This window comes from Odontomachus brunneus, unplaced genomic scaffold (assembly GCF_010583005.1).
Source record: "Odontomachus brunneus isolate Ranch 3 - 2012 unplaced genomic scaffold, Obru_v1 Obru_scaffold_034, whole genome shotgun sequence".
Lineage (NCBI taxonomy): Eukaryota > Metazoa > Arthropoda > Insecta > Hymenoptera > Formicidae > Odontomachus > Odontomachus brunneus.
Genome location: NW_022639484.1, coordinates 1,876,415 through 1,898,121, shown reverse-complemented (window position 1 = coordinate 1,898,121; position 21,707 = coordinate 1,876,415). Strand labels below are relative to the sequence as shown.

The 21,707-nt window shown below is 36.5% G+C and overlaps 2 protein-coding genes across 2 annotated transcripts in view; both read left to right on the top strand.

Moving 5' to 3' along the window:
- Positions 1 to 21,707, top strand: part of LOC116843591 — a 228,256-nt gene that overhangs the window by 196,818 nt on the left and 9,731 nt on the right. Inside the window, exons 2-4 of the mRNA XM_032814098.1 lie at positions 14,025 to 14,427; positions 15,221 to 15,543; positions 18,751 to 19,225. Coding sequence (XP_032669989.1) covers positions 14,025 to 14,427; positions 15,221 to 15,543; positions 18,751 to 19,225 — 1,201 coding nt within the window. The remainder of the gene's footprint in view (positions 1 to 14,024; positions 14,428 to 15,220; positions 15,544 to 18,750; positions 19,226 to 21,707) is intronic.
- Positions 10,158 to 11,822, top strand: LOC116843593. Its single transcript, XM_032814103.1, has one exon. It carries the CDS (start codon positions 11,252 to 11,254, stop codon positions 11,759 to 11,761), a length of 510 nt encoding a protein of 169 aa, XP_032669994.1. The 5' UTR covers positions 10,158 to 11,251; the 3' UTR covers positions 11,762 to 11,822.

Below are 21,707 nucleotides of genomic sequence, written 5' to 3'. Positions count from 1 at the left end.
TGAAATATATATTATAATAATGTTTATTTGAAAGAAGGTATTACATAATCGTTTAGTATTGTTTTGGTGTTATTAAGACTGATCTTCATATCTTCCTGCATGTTGTGTTTTTCTTTTTGTCATCGTAGTGTGGTGCATCCTGATGAGATGTACAAAATAGTTAAATTTGTATTGCAGTGGATTTGATTAAAGTAAGCAAATTTCATTGATCACTAAATTTATAACTAAATGGTTACCTTAACCAAAAATATATTTCGTTCATATCTCATCAGTCTGGTTGTATCCCGAATTCTGATTAATTCAACAAATTTTCTTTTCCTGTATATAAAATGTCTTAGTGAAGAAATGATCATGTGCTATAAAATTCTATGGTAACTTTTGCTGTAGCATTCTTTCGTGTGCACAAAGAATGTGCAAGGATCTGTCGTTGGATGGATTTTCTTTTTTCCGACGGAGCTCTCCATCGCGTTCAAGAATCATCGCGTGACACACGCTGGCCATTATGAGACTCCACGCATCGTTTAAACACTCACTTGAGCAACATGCCGCGTATCGAGTCATCGAGCTACCGGAAGGGTGCGTGCACTCGCGCGCGGATATCATTGTTTATCGGTAGCAATAATGACGGCTGGATTGCTCTCGACAAACATATTGGATCGCATACGAGTGGCGGCAGCTGCGGCTGAATTTACATTCGAGGACACGCCGCCGGAACACGAGGGTGAAATAAATTTCGGCGCAATCGCCCTCGCGTAAGAGCGTCCTCAATTAAAAAGCTGCAAATTGTTCCATGTAGACTTTTAATTAGAATTATCATCATGGTGTGAAGGTGATCAATAATACTATGATGATCGATAAGGTTTAGTGAGGTAACACGTGGCCGGGAAGGGGGATGGAGTGGCGATTAACGCTCGTAATTTCATGCTCTTCAAATAAAATCGAACATTAATCTGCCAAATTGCCCAACGTACGGTAATTAAGGACAATGATACATAGAAAAAAAAAATATTCTTGTTTTGAAAATATCTTTATTTGGCATGTAAATCTTAAAATGAGGATAAATTATTTGTATCATTTTATATACAGGAAAAAAAAATTGGTTGAATTAATTAGAATTCGGGATACAACCAAACTGATGAGATATGAACGAAATATATTTTTGGTCCAGGTAACCATTTAGTTATAAATTTAGTGATCAATGAAATTTGTTTACTTTAATCAAACTAAATAAAATTATATTCACTTTAATCAAACTAAATAAAATTATATTCACATTCCTTACCAGAAATTTCATTATTTCTTTAACTGAAAGTTATTTCTTAAGATATTAGTATAATTATTTTTGCTTGAAATTTAATTGATTCAATGTTATATTTGAAGAACTCGCCTTTATCCTGGTGAGAACTTTCGAATTGTGAGTTGTACGCGCTACGTCACTTCTCGCATGGATAGATCTGTTATATATCGCCTATCTATGTTGTAACCAGTGTTGAACAGCAAAATATATGATTATAATAACCGGAAATTCTATTTGAATCAACAGAGTTGTTGTCCATACATGTCATATTCATCCACACAATCATGTTTTGTACTTATAAGTACACACTTGAATATTATAATTGAATCAGCAAATTCTGCAAACTGAATAAAACCAAAATTTGACTGTTGTTAGACATGAACGTTCTTTGACTATTTTATTATAATAACCAAAAGTTCTGTTCAATCAAATCTTGTAACCAAATATGCCATCCATATGTTAATCCAAGTGGATATACTGGTTTTTTTACGTACATATTCAATTAATGAAGGTCATTATTAAGTTCGCTTCCAAGTTTTACGGAGTGTCTGCCATTCGGCGGTATGTATTTCGCCGTCGCCGAGATTTATTGAAGCTCGAGCCTCCCGATCCGGGCGACCCTTCGCGATCCTTCTCCGTCCATTCAATTTCCGCGAGCAATGCCAGACCCGAGAGAGCGACAGATTGTCATGCATCGAGGAACGATAGGCAGGTCGACGTGCCGTTCTGTCCCTCTCAATCGCCCCTCCGTCCCTTTCCGAGTGATTTCCAGCGGAAAGGGCGGAATTCGGCCCTATCATCGCGCGCGTGCGTATATTCGCATGACCGCGGTAAGGGTCGACCGAATGAACGCAGGTCAGTTATGCGAAAGCGATAAAATCGCGCCCGCGCGCCGTCACGTCGCTGCGCGAGTATCATTTATTTCCGTCATTACCGCGTTATGCAATTAACATGCGGATGTATAATGCATGAGAGCAGTGTAGTGCGAGGGCCGTCGCCGCTGCCGCCGCCGCTGTCGTCGTCCTCGTAATCGTCATTTCTCGATTTTCGCGCGCGGCCGCCACTGCGTGAACGCGATAAAGGCGTAACGCAGTCACCGCGGAAAATCAGTTTCGCATGTGCACGCAGATATATCCGTCGCGCAACTGCGCGTCCGACAATGAGGCGCACTTATCATCGCCGTTCCTGGCGTCCCCGGCCATCGCGCGTTATTAGATCCTTCCGTAGAAGGAGAGAAAGAGACGAAGAGTCGTGTAGGCAGCAGAGGGATATTCCTCGAAGATTCATTGTGAGAGACAATTTTCTTGTTATAATTGTTCCGCTTGGAGGGTGCATCGCTAATGTTACATAGTCAGTGTACATATGGGAAGATTTTATTGTGTAGAGGTTTGGTTAACGAAGCGCTACGTATTTTAATGCAACTCACCTTCGCTGCGAAAATTACTTTCGAACTCGGTGAGATATGAAGATTATTGAAGTCTACGAATGCTTCCCGTTGAAATTATTTTCTTTATTAGAAAGGAATTGCCTTGTCGAGTTCATAATTCATGTACATTAGCTGGCAAAATAAACTTAGTATGGAATGTAACTAAGTTATCTCAGGTTTTTATGATCGTGCTATTAACTCATTACTTTGTGAAAGTACCAATACTCGGATCTAATCCTGGACATTCTTATTGATTTGTGGTCTTAAAATATTTAAACTTTAAACATAAAAAGTATATACACACAAATATTGAGTATATATACACATTCTATGTTGAAAGTTCAACATGTCGTATTCAAACCAAAATAATAATATCTAAGATTAGATACGTGTCCGGGAATTGATATTTTTACTTACTGATTATTCCAAAAGCATAGACAACAATGTATCAGTAATATTTCAATACAATAGCTTTAAGTTAGCTTTAGGTCAGAAATGAATGTGTTCCAGCAACAAAAATAGTAAACGACCTATCTGACCGTGTGTACAGGAAAGTTTAGTAAAAATTACTTGAAATGTACTGTAGGATTTTGTAATCGAGGAGCATATCGATTTTGGCTTGAGAACGTTCTAGCGCGACTCTCTAGTGTCAATCAACATTTTGTTAAGAAAATCATTTAAAATAATTAAACATGAAATTTTTCAACAATATTAGTACAATGAAATTCGTAAATGTCACAATGTGTAATCGGTTTTTATTATGAAATTTTTTTCTTATATTAATTTTGTATTTCAACAGTGACAAAATAAAATTTATAAGATATTCATTTGATATCAATATAATTTGATATCGATTGTAATATAAGAAACATGAAATATCCTCGTTATTGTATTTGATAAATTATTATTTTCACTTAATTTGAATATTGAAAATTGGTTAAATAAATTATGTAGATAAGTTATGTTTAAATAAATTGTATATATATATATATATATATATATATATATATATATATAGAAATAAATATAGAAATAATTATTGTCATTATAAAGTACATTATGAGATTATATATTTTAGTTAGTAGATTATATATTCTGGTGCTAACTTATTATATATGTGATATTGTGATACATATTTCTACTTACACATATATTGTTGATTTTACGAATATTTTCATCGAAAGATCCAAATTTCTCTTCAAACTGACGATAAATTTATATGATAAATCACTAATACATGTTTAAATGAAGTTTTTTTTTAACTTTTATCTCATATAAAATTAGAAAAAATTTGTATTATGAGATTCTATGCTTGCACAATAGAAATTTACAACTCAATATCTTGGAAACAATACGATAAGGACTTATTGAAATTTCTGTTACGCATTGTTAGTTCGATTAACCCTTTGCTGACAATATTGGGGTCGGATCCGATCACAAGTTGCTGGATATGTTCCGCAACTTCACGTTATCAACAGAGGGTTAACTTTTATATCATGTTCATATTATAGACTTATTTTTTATCTATTCTAGCACAAATGCTAGAACATTTTTAATTTATTATCCTTCTTATCCATATGTGCTATTTATATTTTAGAAATTGTGTGTGTAAAGTCTACTAATAAAAAATGTTCCTTAGCAAAGTAAACTCTGGCAGTTTGTTCTTGTCCACTACTACAAAACTTTAATAAAATTGAGAAGAATTTATATGAAAAAAATCTATAAAATCCTCTCAGTGCAGTCATAAAGCCTATAGTAACCTAATTATACCGCTATTTTGTCGATTATTGTAACGACGTATCATCCCGTAGAATTACACAGTTCAACAAAAAATCTGCGGCGACAAAGGCCAATATTTCTTAGTAAACTCGAGGTCGCTCGAGGAAGCCAAATCTGTCTGTAAAAAATATCCATTACGTCAGGTTTTTGAGGTAAATCGAGTAATATGGGTAAAAAGCTGCTTTTTTGCCATATTTATCAATATTTTGTTATCAAACGAAACTTTATTTTTCAATTTCATTGACACCACTTTAAAGTACTATTTTTCACCTGTAAAACTGTATTTAAACCTGTATTTTTATTTTTTATTGTGCGATTTTTTCACAGACTTATAAACGTTTTCCAAAATGTAAATAATGTCGGATCAAAATTGACTGATTGAAATTAGAAAGTAGATGAATTTGTATGAAAATAGGTATCCTAGGGTTTTCGGAATCGTTAATACCGAATCTGAATTCAAAATTTCGAAATTCAAAATGGCAGATTCAATATGGCGGACCGAAATAAGAAAAGTGACTCAATTCGGATCAAAGTCAATATTCGAGTTTTTTGGGATCGCTGCTTACGAATCTGAACTCAAAATGACAAAATTCAAGATAGCAGACTTAACATGGTGGAATAAGCTGATAAATTTTAACAGAGGAACATAAAAGTTAGTATTTATAAAAGTGTAAAATTTTACATTTTACATTTTGTGTAAAATTTTATAAGTGTAAAATTTTATATTTTGGAAAACGTTTATAACTCGGTGAAAAAAATCGCACAGTAAAAAATAAAAATTCGTTTTAAAGGTGAAAAATAGCACTTTAAAGTGGTGTCAATGAAATTAGAAATAAAATTTTCTTTGGCCATAAAAAATTGGGAAATATGGCAAAAAATGCAGTTTTTTACTCATATTACTGGATTTATCTCAAAAACCTGATGGACATTTTTTGCTGGCAGATTTGGATTCAGTGACCTCGAATTTACTAAAAAAAATAGTAGCTGCGATCAGCGCAGCAAAAAAAAGTCAAATTTTGTCGGACAGTGTTATCAACAAAGAAGCAGCTTTTATTTCACTGAAGTTCTCTCTCCCATATTGAAATCACGATGCTTGGCGCTCACTCTCTTGTCATCGTACTTGGGATCTCGACGATGCAATAAAGAGGAAGTAACAAAGTTTGGCAGTTCGCAAAAATGAATTAGCGCTGCACCCAGGCGTGCGTTGCACCATACGACCCTCGCAAACTTCTGATCTTCGAAGTGGGTGGACGAGTTGCTTGCGCGACCGTAATAACCAGCTCTCTTCCGTACTTTCGCAATTTTCGGCGAAAGGGACGGGACTCGCGTACCGCACGCGTGCTCGCGCGACCGTGCCGAGCATTCGCGTCGTGAGTATAGGTCAGTTATGCAACGGTGAAGCCGTGGCCATCGAGCGTCCACCCCCTCTCGCGTTCGTCGTCTCTCAGCCGGAGCGTCTCGTTATCGGCGATCTTTTCTGTCTCTCAGCGAGTCACGTGCATTTTTTCTGTTTTTGTTTTAATTAAGCACCGCTCATAAAGAGATGCGAGTATCTGCACGCTACTTCTTTCATAAAAACAATACAATAACTTTACAAGTAAAATGTAAAGTCCCAAAGCATTAAGAATGTTTAATATAATATTCAAGTCTTGGTATACGATAGATAACGATTTGTTACGTCTTCTAAAACCTTGGGTATGTATAAAAAAAATACGTGTCTCTTGATTATTTATATTTGATAACATCTTTTAAGGAGAAACAAATTGACGTTGGACAGCTGTGTTTTCTTTTTATATAAATTATTTTATATAAATTATTTATAACCGAATTACTTCGATCGCCTATCTTATTCCTCAATGCACGCACATACGCCAAAATGTAATTAGTATTTTCTTTGTATTATATTATATCACATTATAATCAAATAATTATATCACATGAAAAGGACAACTTTAATTGGTGTTTTCTTTGTATTATATCACGTCACACATTATAATCAAATAATTAAACAACTTTTGGATTAATGTGACATGTTTGATTAAACAAGATTTAGTTGAACTAAACAGAATTTTTGGTTATTATAATGAAATATTCTAGCCAACCAAAACAATTCAGGTTTAACCTAGGTTAAGAGTTTGGTTACTGCTAACTCAGTGTTTATAACATCCAAATGTCTGCTTATTATGACTAAAAAGTTGGATGGATTAACGTGACATGTTTGGTCAATAACTGTTGATTGAACTAAACAGAATTTCTGGTTATTATAATCACGTATTCCGGTATTCTATGCTGATTATAATACAGATGGACAATATATAATGGATTTATCAATTAGTAAAGTGGTGTCATGCATAGACACACACAAAGACAACTCACAATCCGGAGATTTGGATTCGAAATCTATTAGAATAAAAAACGAGTTTTCTAAGTACAACATAACATCAAGTCAATTAAATTTCAAGCAAAAGAATCATACAGTAACCTTAAAGAACAACTTAATAAAACTTTTAGTAAGAAATATGAATATTTAGTTTAACTCGTTTAAAGTAACCAGATAAGTTTGGTTATTTTAACCAAATGCTTATAACTAGACTTCCCTGGTTATCTTAACCAAAAATATAATTCGTTCATATTTGACCAAACAGCCTGGTTAAAATATTTCGAATTTAATCAAGTTTTTCTTTCCGTGCGTGCGCGTGTATGTATTATTTATCTTATTTTTTATATTGGTCATTATTGTTTTTTCCATCGTAAGATCAGCGATCGAGCAAAGGTAAAATTATCACGTTTAATTAAATCCTTTGACTCTTTAAATAATACAATCAGGAAAATTCCGTGATAAAATATTAAATTCTTAATTTACTTAAATTGCTGTATTTTTTTAACTCATAGCGAATATAAGTCAGATATATTTTTTATTCCATTTCCATATTTTTTATTCCATTTTTTCTCCATTTTTAGCAATAATAGTGAAAAAAAATCTAGATGCTCGCTCTCTCTCTCTCTCTCTCTCTCTCTCTCTCTCTCTCTCTTTTAAAAGAAAAATATAGACGACTCACAATCCGGCTGGGCTCGAATCCCATCAAGATAAAATACGAGTTCTCCAAATATAATATCAAATGAATTAAGTTTCAAGCAAAAAAATCATACACTAATACTTTAAAGAACAACTTTCAGCTAAAAAAAGTAATAAAACATCTTATAAAAAATGTGAATGTTTTTGTTTAGTTGGATTAAAGTAACCAGATAAGTTTGGTTACTTTAACCAAATAGTTACCTTAACCAAAAATGTGGTTCGTTCATATCTCACCAAACAGTCTGGCCAATGTACCCTGAATTTTGATCAATTCAACAAAGTTCTTCTTTCCGTGCATCGTCGTAAATCTTGAACGATAATTATAATGCACAACGCACGAACGCATTGGAATGCGCATTCGGTCAAATTTACGACGAACTACTCGGAATTCGGGTTAGGTTCGCGAGGATGAGTCAATAAACGGTGACGCGGCTTCCTCCCGCTCGTCGCACCGTCGCCCGACTAACTAACTAACGCTGTTGATTTCGCTCGACGTTGCGTAAACGTTGCGCGCTATCGTAACGTGGAAAGGTCAGTGTCTCTTTCTCCCGGCGTGACGCGATCGTCGGTTCGTTCGTTCGTTGGCTTGTTCGCTCGTTCGCGACGCGACGCGACGCCCAAAATATCCGCGCGCGCGCGCGGCCGGAAAGATTCGAGCGAGGAGGAAGAGATCGATCGAACGACGACGGCCGGCCTTATCCGGAACGCGCGAACAACGGCGCTCGTTTCTCTCCGCTATTTTTTCCCCTTCCTTCTTTTCGGCCACTTTATGGCTGCGGGATAATTTACGAGCCCTGATACGCGGTGAAATGCGCGAGAGAGCGCGTTGTTTTTGCGCGCGATGAAACCGCCGGTTTGTGAATGAGCAGGAGCGAATGCGACGACGGCGTGCTGAGGTACTTTTTAGCGCGTTTTTTCCAGGTACCATAGCGACGCGGAAGGTTGCGAGATAAAGCAGTTCGCAATAAGTCCGTGTTTGTTATATGTGTGTGTGTGTGTATTTTGTTACGTGGCGCTCTTATCCGCGTGTTTTCATTCACATTTCAACCGGTTAAGCGGTGACCGACCTGTCGATCCTAACCGTCGATATATTTATAGTTGAACTGTACATCGAACAAAGGTGTATCCGATGTAGCGCGTTTACGTTGACCGAGATAATTGTTTAACCTTTTATAAGTGTGTGGTCGATATTTTAACCACTTCACGTAAGATTCAAAATGTCAAAAGGTTCAAAATTTATTGTTTTACATTGAACATTCGACCGTAAAATAGAACAAGAGAAGTGATGAGAATATTCTCTGTTTGAGAAGATCTGACAAATAAACCTCGTGAAACTTCAAACGCCGATTTGTTTCAAATTTTTCACGTCGAAATACTGAAATATTCTTTATAAGTTTGTGGTCGATATTTTAACCATCAAGTAGGAATTGTATACGTTTCGTACGGAAAAATGGTCGATACTGGGTCGATACTGAAAAGCGGATGTCCGGTTTTGGTACTGGCTCAATACTGAGCCTAATATAAAAAATCTGTATTATTGGTAGTGGCTCCGTAAGGTTAGGTACTGGATAATCGTACCGTACGTGTACTGGGGCGTTACCGAAAAGTGTTTGTCGTTTTCGATACTGGTCCAGTATTAAAAAAGCTATATTATTGGTACTGACCCTGTTCGTAGAATCAGTACTGGATACTCAAGTAAGAATCGTATACAATCTGCCAATAGAGGATATTGGGCCAATATTGTGTCGGTACCAAAAAATGGACGATACCAATGTCCTGTATGGGAAAATAGAAGAGATCATTAACGTGAAACCTAGATAACTCAGTAGTAAGAACACTTGCCTGACAAGCGGAAGACTGGAGTTCGATTCCAGCCGTTGCCCCGAAGATCTTTTCCTCATATGATTATTAAAAATAGACCTGTATAGGTATAAACGAGGAGAGCAGCCCCGGCCATGGTTCTGATCTTTCTTTCCGTATTATATAATTATATAATTGTGATATCAACAATTGTACAAATAATAAAAATTACTAGGAATTGATACTGACCCAGTACTGGGAATAAATACTTCCTCAGTGCTAAGAATCAATACTTTTTTTATACTGTTTTTTTTGTACAGTACTGATTTTCGGTACTGTGATAGTACTATCATCCCAATATCACCAATACTAAACCCGCATCTGGTACTGTGCCAGTAACGTTTACTATAAATCGGTCAAAGTGGCCAATACTAGGCCACTTTGATGCCAGTAGTAAATTCCTACTTGGGATCTTATGTAAAGTTCAAAATATTTACTGGTTTACACTGAACGTTTGACAACATGTAGAGTAATTTACCGGATCGGACTATGATTTGAGATGATATATAATAGAAAACAGATCTATACATAATTATACAAGTACTTGCCATAAAAAATGCTGCTCAAAAAATGAAAGTATAATATTTACTTATAGTAATTTATAACTATTTATATCTTACTTACATAGTAACTTATATCTACTTATGTAACATACATTTTTATAATTTTTTTTACATGAGTGTAAATATATCAAATTGATACAAATAAACAATTTTTTATACAAGTTTAAATTTTTTTTTACAAATATTTTAATAAAAAAGTAAATTTTCATAAATGATTAAAATATTGATCGCAAAACCTGAATAACTGAACACTTCCCCTAAATGAGTTAATTTTTGGCCAAGCAATAATCATAATAATAATAAATATTATAAGGTTTCTTATATTTCACACATTTGTCACATGTATCTAAGTATATTATATAAACTTGTAATAGAGTCACCACCTTTAAAAAAAAGGCCTATGAAGGGTTAAGACAGAGCTCGGCATGCATTGCTCAGAAACATATGATTTGTAAACATATATTTCCAATAACTTACTATTAGAAACAAATGCTTTGAAGTAAACGGAATAGGCGGAGCAAGTCGAAAATTGACCTAAATGTGTAACACGTGCCGAACTTCGGTTTAAGAAGATGCTGAAGTAGAATTTGAAAAACTCAAGACGCAGAGACGATCGTCACTAACACTAATCACGCTATTCTTTTCATATCGTATATAACTTACGTAAATGTGTGTTGCTTTTTTACCATATTTTACCATAGCAAAACCTAACCACGCATTTGTAGAAATCTTTCTGCAAACTTTTCGGATACTTTTAAGCTTCTGAATTCAGATACGAAGGTACAGCAATGTTCTTCAAAATGATACTTTGAAAGTATCGGTTTACATAGTAAACTGCTTCAACCACCGAATCCTGTTCCTGTCCATTTGCCACGTGGTATTTCTATAACTAATGAAAATGCATTAGACAATTGAATGGCTGTCTGCACAGGCTTGCTACACTTCTATCAAGGGTAGTGTGATCGTGGTAGTACTTATCTGATATGACGTTTTGACGATTGTCTCTACGTTATCGGCATTTTCGAAGTTTGTCATTCACTTTGGCATCCCATTAAGGAATGCTAGAATCAGCATCGAGCGACGATCGCAGCGTCGTCTCTTGTTTTAATCCCAGCGACACCAAAGCGGAGAAGTGGAACGACAAATATTAATTATTCGTGATAAGATAAAACATTCGATATCAGTGGGTGCGCAGACACAAAGCAGAAATTCGAATATACCACTCGTCAGCTTTGGATGAACGAGAAACGATGACCTCTTCTCCCAGCGAGAGTTCACCACCCCTGAGCCCCAAATCGCCCACGATGAATTCGACTACCCAATTTCCCGAGCCATCCACGTTTCGTTTTTCGCCCGCGCCTCGTGTTTCCCGATTCGCTTGCAAATTACCGAAACGGGCTCGGTCGATCAGTTGGTTGTTTGGTTGGCTGGCAACCTCGGTACTGGAGGCCGTGGAACCCGAAACGACGACGGGACCAGGCCAATTGGCAATGTCTGGGCCTGTAATTAGGTTTGCGTTGGTGGTAACGTCATTACCTGGTAAGCTTGCAATTTCCTTGTGGCCGCCGTTCGCCGTCGTCGTCGTCGTCGTCATCATCATCATCATCCTCGTCTCTAACCGGTTCCCTTCGTGGCGCTTCGCGATCGCACCGGGGAAGCTCGCTTTTCTAGCCGATCGAGTGAGGGAGCAGCCGAGCGAGCGAGTAACTCGTCGCTTCGTTCGTAAGCGTAAGAAAAAGGTGTGCGAGAGCGGAGCGTAGCGAGGGGAGACAGGACGGGATGGGAGCCGTAGTTATTCGGATAAATTGTACCACCGTTTTGTAATGGGGCATTAAAGGCGACGTACGCGGAATTTCTCCCGACATAATGGCCGCATTTAAGCGCGCGGCCGGCCACTTCGCGGGGAGAAACCTGTAACCTTACATTGTGTACGCCGAGTGTACCATCGCCGTAGGTGGTGGTATCGCGTCAGGCACATTTTTGCCGTATTATGGAATCGCGCGTAACATAAGGACGTCTCGCCGCGCTAGTAGGCGGTGATCGAAGGTATATTCGATTTGCCTCGCGGTAAATGTACGACGTAGCAGATTATACGGTAGACACAGAACATCTGCTTATTGATATTTTAAGTTATGGAAAGCGTATCGCCGTGGATCGCCGTATATCAATCTACTGCGCTCTAAACTTGTCCGCAAGATTTGGAACGCCTTGCCTCCTCTTGCGCATATCTTGCATAGAATTATCATTTTTAATCCTTAAACGACAAAATTGGGTTATCGATTATCTCCATCAGGTATATTTTATTTGACTCTGACAGTTAAAACTTCAGCATTTTTAAATAATATCTTCGCTTTCAGTCGTACACACGATTGGTTAGTCCCGTTCAGCACCTGCAATTTTTCTAAATTTGAAATTTTTATTTTATTTTCTCATTTTATATCAGAAGATTTTCAATTCTAGTTTTAGTTATTTTTACGTTTTATGTTTAGACAAATTTTACTTGAACTGTTTGTTTCTTATATTTTTTCCAAATTTAAAACTTTTCAAATTTCATTAAAATAAGTGTTTAGTAATATAAACATTTTTTCAGTTCCATTGAAACTTTGTAATATTCATGCTAAAGTCAGGTACTACTTTGAAAATATTTTGTTTTGTTAAGTTGCTATTTATTTTTCCTAATACAAATTTTAATATGCAGAGAAAAAGAGTGAACTAAAAAAATATTGGAGTCATATATAACTCCACTTTGTTAATCATATCTTATAATTTTACTTTATCGTTAAAGGTTAACATTTCTTTTTTCATTAAAAATTCTTGAGTATACATATGATGTTTTTGTCTTAACAAAAATTTCGTAATATCTGCCATTTTTGTTGCGAGTTGGAACTAATGAGAGGATGATCAACAAAATATTTTATAATTTGATCAGTAAACTTCCTCTGTCTATTCGACAGTATTACGTTATTAGAAAAGTTCTTAAAAATAATAGCATTTTTGTAAGTAAATTTAAGAATTTGATATTAAAATTAATAATAGTGAAGATTTTCATAACATTAGGATTATTAGTTATAAATTAGTTATAATATTTCATATTTCTTATGAAATGTAATATTTTTTATCTTGTATATTTCATATTTTCTTATTAAATTCCGTATTAAATTATGAAACATTATAACACGTTATGATATGTTAAAATAATTTTTCTAATATATCATAAATACGAGACTGTTTTGGTCACGTGGCCTGAAAGATTCAGCTTGCAAAGCATTCGTGGCCTTTATCGAGATTTCAACAGAGTTATCCAGAAGTCTCTTTATCGGTTCTCCTTGATGCTATCACAGAAGTTGTGCATCGTTATATTGTGATTGTGATCGCTGATTATGATTTTTCATGACTATATGTTATTAAATATAATATTTATTTTACTATTACTTTTTATAACATAGTTATGTGAAAAAACTTCACATCCCAGTTATTAAATTTAATACGAAGTTTTCTAACAGTGTAGCCTCTAAAAGACAAATTCTAGAGACGAGCATTCGCTCTCTTCCCCTCCAGCACCTAAAGATTTAGATATTAGATAGAAAATGTATATGTATGATTAAACAATATATTATATTTAATTTTTTATAAAAAGATAGGGTTATTATCTTAATATTTTAAAACAAATAGCGGAATATTATAATAGATTAATGAATCTATATAACCTTAAAATCTGCGTTAGATTCGTCCACTTTTCTACTGCCACTACTACCACTTAATAAACTCTTTCACGCCTACATAGATGCTATTACCATATCTTTTTCTGTGAGAGTGTAGTGAAAACCGAGCACTCTGTAATGAAACAGTATTTCATACAACATGAATAATACAATAAAACAAATCGAATGGAAATGCGAACCGTTGAAGCTGCGTGAAAAATATCAGAGTTCAAATCTTGCGGATGCGCTTCCTTCCTTTTCCAGCGCGATTACCCTGATTGAAACGATCGTCTGTCTAAACGTCTGTTTCTTCGCGTTACAGTGGCGTCGCGGTCTCATGCGGGGAATGCAGCAGCAGCGGCACCAGCGACATTACGGAACCGGGTTCCCCGTGCAGCACCAGCAGCGACGAAGGGGTAGCGATACGTGGCACATCCGCCAGTCCACTGCCGTCCCTGCCCAAGCTGGCGGCGTCGTCACAGGTCGGTACCAGGCCCCAGTGGCCCTGGACCCCGCCGTTGGCGGCGACCGCCTGCTCCACGTACAAGAGGCTGAGGGGCGAGCCGGAGGCTGGCGCGCTCGCCCGTTCCGGCGCCGCCGCCGACCCCACGTCCAGGGGGGCCGCCAAGGGAAACGGGAAGGCCGTCGGTGGCCAGCATCATCACGAGTCGCAGGGCAAAATCACGGAGTACTTTAAGACACAGATCAAGCCGCAGCAGCCGAAGGTTAGTATTCGTCCAGGACAAAGCCTGAAATAATGAAAGTGAAAGAACGCATGAGGGAATAAATGTACGAGCAGAAAATAAATAGCGAATCGCGGTTTAATCGCGGGAAGATCAGGAATGTGCGTGCAAAGTCAAATAATTGCTTGGCACTTAACAACGTTTAATTGACGGTTCCGTGGAAGTCGAGCAAAATAGAGCAAAATATCATTGGCGAAAGAAAGCGCTTCCTCGATTGAAACCACGGCCGTGGCGGAAGTGCTGAAAGATATCGACCCGCTTTACTTCGCGCGGACACTTCAGATACAGACCCGCCTTATCGGTGAGCACGCATTTATCGGATATTGAATTAACCTTTTTTCTTGTTTTTATTTTCACGACCGCTTGTAGAGCGGTTTTCCTATAGATTAATTCGCGGAACCTGCTCGTCCTATCGATCGACAATTTAACATGGCACGTTCTCGCTGATTCGCGTTCACACCCGTGCGTTTTCAGCGCTGAGCGCATCTGCTCCGCTTATACGTATCGAATAATACGAGAGTGGAATTAAGCGGTGTAGAGAAAGAGAGATCATTATTTACACGGCAAACACAAGAAGCAGCAGGTAGACCGAGAGGTAGACCGAGTGGTGGGTTACTCGCTCTTATCGTCTTCGCTACATTTTGCTGAAGAAGAGGTAACTTACCGCTCGATTGCCTCCGCGCTGATTCGCGTATCAAGACGGCGCGTCCTAGCTTAGCAAGATAAACAGTGTTTCTAAGGTATCGCTGTCACGATCACGTCTTTCCGTTGACAGATCAAGAAAACGAGCGAGACGATGTCGGTGTTGGTAGCCAAGAGCTCCTCGGAATTCCGAAGACCGCCGGTGGTGCAGAGGAACAAGGGCGGTCTCGCGAAATACTTGGGCACCGTGTCGGCCAATACTCGCGGGACCCCGACCAACGATTGGGAAGCGCGAGCGCTAACAACGACGCCGCCGGCCACGAAGAAGCCGCCGCTGGTCATCGTGCCAAGGATCAACGGCAAGCTGGACAAGAAGCTGCCGAAGCCGCTGCCAAGTCTGCCAATCTCGAACGACGTACTGAAAAATCTGCCGAGCTGCAAGATCTCATCACTTAGGTACAACCACTCAGTCGCATGTAATGCTCAGCTCCTATTCGTGATAGCGCTGATTAGCCAGTTGTTCGCTATTAGGTGCATATGCGAATATCGATAGAAGTTTGGGTCGCTCGGTCCTTTTCTGATTTTTGTCTGTTTGGCGAACGAACATTGTCGCTTAAGAGCTGTGAGTCATTTGAAAATACCAATTTGAGTGAAATTCAAGCAGTGTAAGATAATGAGACAATAAAAGCCAGATATGCTATAATAGAAAAATTCAACAGAAATAATGTTTATAGTAAAGTAGAAAAAATAAATAAAATAAAAAAATGGAAACAGGTAAGGAAAAAGGAATATTAATTATAATTTAATGATTAATATTAGACTGTGTACAAAGAAAAAAGGCAATGTAGATTTCAGGATCTCCAGGAAGAATGAGGTCTTCATGACGCATATTCTCCCGTTAATTTCAATTACTCCTGAACATCCACAATTCTGGTTTTAATTTCCCTGTCATCTTACGTGACTTGTATACAGGGTGTCCCAGATCATCTTCACAATCTCTCGTGAGGTCGTAGAGGGGATTCAGATGAACACAAAAGTTCTATATCGTTTTGCGATATTCGCAATAATAGTCGAGAAATTAATTGTGAAAGATTAAAGAAAGACGCGCGCTGAATGGTCGGAGAAAGAACGCTCGAGCCGCAGCGCGAATCCAGTAATATAGTCAAAACATTGGGGGAATAAGAGCCTATAAAGAACCACTAACGATGTAGTAGTTATATAACTAACTATATAAAAAAGACAGCTAGTATCTATCCTTACTTATGTAGAAGTAAAAAAATGTTTTTTTTTTTTTTTTATTCAAATAATCTAACCTAACTACTTTGCTGGGTGAATATCATTTATCGCTTTTAAATTTTGGATACTTTTTACTTTTAATACTTATTTCTGTTTGTGTTTCTTTATGTTTAAGAATTTTATAATTGCTGTTCTTGACTTTCGTTATATTGTATACAAATACTTGTGCTTTTTGGTAAAGCCTCGCATTTCATTGTTACGCATTATCTTTGTCTAGACTGACTGGCTATAATCATATTGATATATTTCATCTAAATCTAATTGCTTAGCCGTTGCATATATCAAGGTAATATTTATTTGACATAACCTTTTTAATATATAATTCTCCACTATTATTTTTAACGTCGGCCTTCTCACTTTTTGTTATTGCAAATTATTGGACATATAGTTTTTTATTTTTTAACCCTCACTTGCTGCATCCTCTGAAACGTAGCGATTCGACGTAACTTTTTAAGATTTAACTAATTCTGTTTGCGACGGTTAAACATTATTTAATTATTTTTTTACATCTTTTTTCATGTATGGCGTTTGATGCGATTCGCTTTAGATTTAATTGTTGACTTGCGTTACTACCATTGTTCATCAGACGACTGTTTTTCTTTGTATACGTAATTGATTTTTTCTCACATTGTAAACAGTGTTAATACTGAGGAGGGTCTACTCCGAAACGCGTTTGATTATTTAAATAAGAAAACATTTTTTTACTTTTACATAAGTGAGGATAGATACTAGCTGTTTTTTTTATATAGTTAGTTATATAACACCACTACATCCATGTTAGTTACTTATTTCCTCATGTTTTTGATTTTATCAATAAAAACCATAAAATAAAAATTCTTTCAGTAATATAGCACACAGATGTCGGTGCGCGGTGATTGGAACAACGCACCTCAACCATTCAGCGTGTGTTTTTCCTGAATTTTTTACAATTAATTTCTGAGTTATTATTGAGAATATCGCAAAACGGTATGGGACTTTTGTGCTCATCTCAATCCGTTCTACGTCCTCACGAGAGATTGTGAAGTGATCTGGGACACCCTGTATATTTTAAAATAGTTCGTCCGTAAACTTATTTTCTTAGGAATCTTATAAAGAAATCTTATTATTTGATATATATTAATGTAAACACGATCCACACACACACACACACATATATATCCATATGTGCAATTAGAAAAAGATTGAAATAATGGAAGTCAAAGTTAGCATTTTTTACATATATCGCAGATACAAAAACGACTTCCGATAGCGCGTTTCTAATTATAGTAATCAAGTTACTCTTATGGTTTTAATGAAAAATAACAAAATGATAAAAGACTTGTAAAAATATCATTACAAAAGACCTTTGGCCATCTAGTTTTGGAAAAAATTAAGTAAGTATACAAAAAAGAAAGTATACAAAAGTATACAATTTCTGAGAGCGACTGATGTATATGACAGCTAACTTATGGAGATCTGATAATATACGAAGGTAGTCAAATGGGCAGTTTACATCGCCTACTCTACAGAGTATCTCAAACTCTCCTCCGTAATTTTTGTGGGAACGTAAATAAACCTCGAAAATATTAATTAAAGAAGATTGATAAATGATCACGCGCGATATGGTAGATAATCTGTAGCATAGACTTTTACATATTCATTAAAGAAGATTTATGCATTACCGCGTACAATTATGTAACAATTTTCTTTCATTAATAACTAAAAATTTACGTGGTTATTTGCAAAATAATAAAAAGCTCTTTTGTACAGTTTGATCTAATTTGACAAGCACACAACAGCGCATATCACTGCAACTCATCTATCATATCGCGCGTAATCATTCACCAATCTTTTTTAATTAATATCTCGATTATTATTGCGAAAACCACAAGATGGTATAGGACTTTTATGTTCATCTCAATCCGTTCTCACAAAAATTATGAAGGAGAGTCTGGGACACCTTGTATAATACTCTGACAGATGCGACGTTGTCATATAACGTGGACAGTTTCAGATAAATCTATATAATATAATAATCATTAATTTTTTAATAGTATTGTCGCGGACGAACTAACTTAGATTAAGGCCAATTTGCAGTGAGTGCCGATTAATCGTTGATATCTGATTTATCTCGGGAATAACCACTTTAAAATTCTAGGAAAATTGATTCCATTTGTCTTAAAAGGAAATAGTTATCCAAGTTTTTCCTATCGATGTGTATGTAATACGGATCTCTCGTCAAATAATTTAACATTGTACGTTCTTCATTCTTCGGGTTTAGTTAAAAGTGGAAGTGGAAGTGGAAGTGGAAGTGGAAGTGGAAGTGGAACGTGGTAAGTAAGGACTGTTTCCACTTAATTACTTATTCTGTTTTGATTTTCTGTACAGGTTACCCTCAGATACAAGTCTCAGCACAGCTAAATGCAGCTCTCCGTCTTCTACTGCCGCACCGTCGCTATTAGGGGAATCGGTGTCGTTGGACTTCAAGGGTTGCATCTTGTCGAAACCCCACGTGAACGAGAACAACAATTTGACGAGCGCCTGCGGAGGGATCCTGGGCGCGCTGAGACCTCAGAGCAGCCATGATCCCATGTCGAGGCTCTCGCCGTCAAAGGACAGCAAGGACGAGATAAGCCAAGAAGCACCGGTCGATGAGGACGACGTGGACGAGGAGGAGGAGGATTCGAGGAGCAGCGCGTCGAAACCATTGCTGTCGCCCATTCTTTCAGCGCCTACCACCATCCGGTTTCCGGCGCGAGTGCCCGAGAAAGACCGATCGCGATCCACGGATAGCGGAAACTGCCGTTGGGACAAGTGCGAAGTCAGATTCGAATCTGTTAGCGGTCTCTTGGAACATTTACAGGTACATAAATAGACAGTTTCACTCGTTACGTATACTCGAGAGTATAACGAAACGGTTTGAACACGTTTTTCCTCAATCAAGTTGCAGCACGAGTTGTCATGATTGCGAGCATTTGCTGACGGATTGGTCAGTAATTGGTCAATAACAAGAGACGATCACTGCGCCAATCCGTCAACAAATGCTCGCAATCATGACAACTCGGAATGTTGCAACTTCCTTAGAAAAAAGTGTTCAAACGAAGCCCTCGAGTGTACACTCGTTAACAAGACGATTTGAACATTCCTTCTTTAACGTCTTGCGAAACATCCAACGTCCAATGAGAGAATCTATTTCATAAAAAATCTAAAATTACTTAAAAATAGATTCTTCTATTGATAGAGATTCTTCTATAGCTGCGTTGAGCAAAGAAAGCTGCTTTGTAACTGCGTTATAAAGTTCGTGAATCTGATATATACTCTTAAATTCAGCCAAAATTAAAATTTATCCTCTATAGCTCTACTAAGCTATACTTTAAGTGCGCACTTAAAATGAAGTAGATATGTATTTAACATTTATGCTCAGTTGTACCAATCGAGTAATAAGCTAACATTTAAAACATGTGTTTGGTTTTATTTATTTTGAAGAAAAAACAAAGATAAGTATATGATTTAACTTCCACACAACACAACGTCTAAAATCTGAAAGACGTCTTAAAAGTTCTCTTATGGGCCTTCTACAATAAGCCATTAGTTATAAGCCGCAAGCAAATTGACCAACCACAGATCGATTATTTTTCTAAAAATCAACCATGGTTGGTGAATTTCTTACGGTTTACGTCTTAAAACAAGATTGTAGACAAAGGCTAATACATCTTAGATTTTAGACATTGTGTTGTTAGTTAATTTACCACTTGATTGGTGCAACTGGATCGTAGTGGAAAAGAAAAAGAAATAAAAAACACAAAATAATTTAAAAAACGCAGTTATAAGAATTATTTTTCTTATTTTTTAAGCTAAATTTTATTAGTTTTTCTAGTCGTCTTTAGATCCTTCACACACAAATTGACATAACAGTAATGTGAAACGTACTATAAGAATTAACCAATCATGTTCAATATCGTCAGACCGTAAGGTCGCAATTTTTGTGAATATTCGATTGTAATTGATCAATTTTTACGGTACGTCTTGACGTTATTGTTACGTCAATGTATGTGTGAAGACTTTAAGGTTTGTCCTTTTCTGCGAAGTAATCTATACTTGTGGAATTTAAAAAGAAACAGTTATACAGTTGAAACTTGAAAGAAAAAAAATGGACAAAGAATTCTCTGCACTAACATACAGTTTCATTGGTTACAGAACAATTGAAGATGAACCTAAAACTATCTTAAGTACAAGAAAAAACTAAGGGCACGATCCATTAGACACTGCCAACGTTTACACTTAAAGAGGAGCCATGATTGGTTTATATAGCTTCAAAGTATTTGTAGCGTCTAATGGATCACACTCTATGACTATGATGCTGTCCTTAAGTCTTGATTTACAATAGCTAGTAAGCTTTAAGCTTTAAGAAACTTATCAATCATAGTCGAATTATAGAAGAATAATCAATCATGATTAGACAATTTCTTCCGACTTACTACACCTATTGTAGATCGAGACCATGGACATAGTATACATGGACTCTGGATGCCCTATGTTCTGTCGTCTAATAGAGTGAAGCCACATCTAGAAAGAGAGCTGCAAAGAGAGTTAGAATAGAGGGGCTATAGTTTTCTTTCTATTTTGTCACTTTTTTGTTGCGTGTGCATCCATTTCTCGTTTCCATAATATTATAAAGCACAACAGCACCCCGACTAGACTGACAAGTAAAAGTCTTACTTAAATCTTATTGCACACTTTGTCTGTGCAGAAAGAGACAGAGAACAGAAGGGCTGTACATATTGGCTTCTCTTTTCTGACTGTATGCGGAGTCTATGTATATTATGTCTATGGTCTCTTTCTACATGTTGGTTTCACTTTTCTGGCCGTATACGGGGTCCATGTATACTACATCCATGATCGAGACTAAGACGCATTGACGCATTCAGTCGAATCCACCATTAGTGTAAACACGCAACCAAGCAGAAAATTTCATATTAATTGATCTTCGAATCTCTTCATACACTTTTTCTATTTCAATATAATTTAATATATCTCTAGTGGAATATACGTATATTATGAGCGCGTTCGGAAAATACTACGGTTGTGCATCTGTTGTTTATCGCTTTTGATTAAGGTATTCCTTTAAGGATCAATAGTATATCTAAATATTCCAACAACAATAAGTGCTCACTTAATCGTTGTATTTCTTGAATGCATATGATAAAATCTTCCTTCGTTCTGTACGCATAGATGACTTAAAAATCTTATTTTGTCAATTTATATGTAATTGCGAAAATACGTAATGTGATACATATATATATATATATATATATATATATATATATATATATATATATATATAT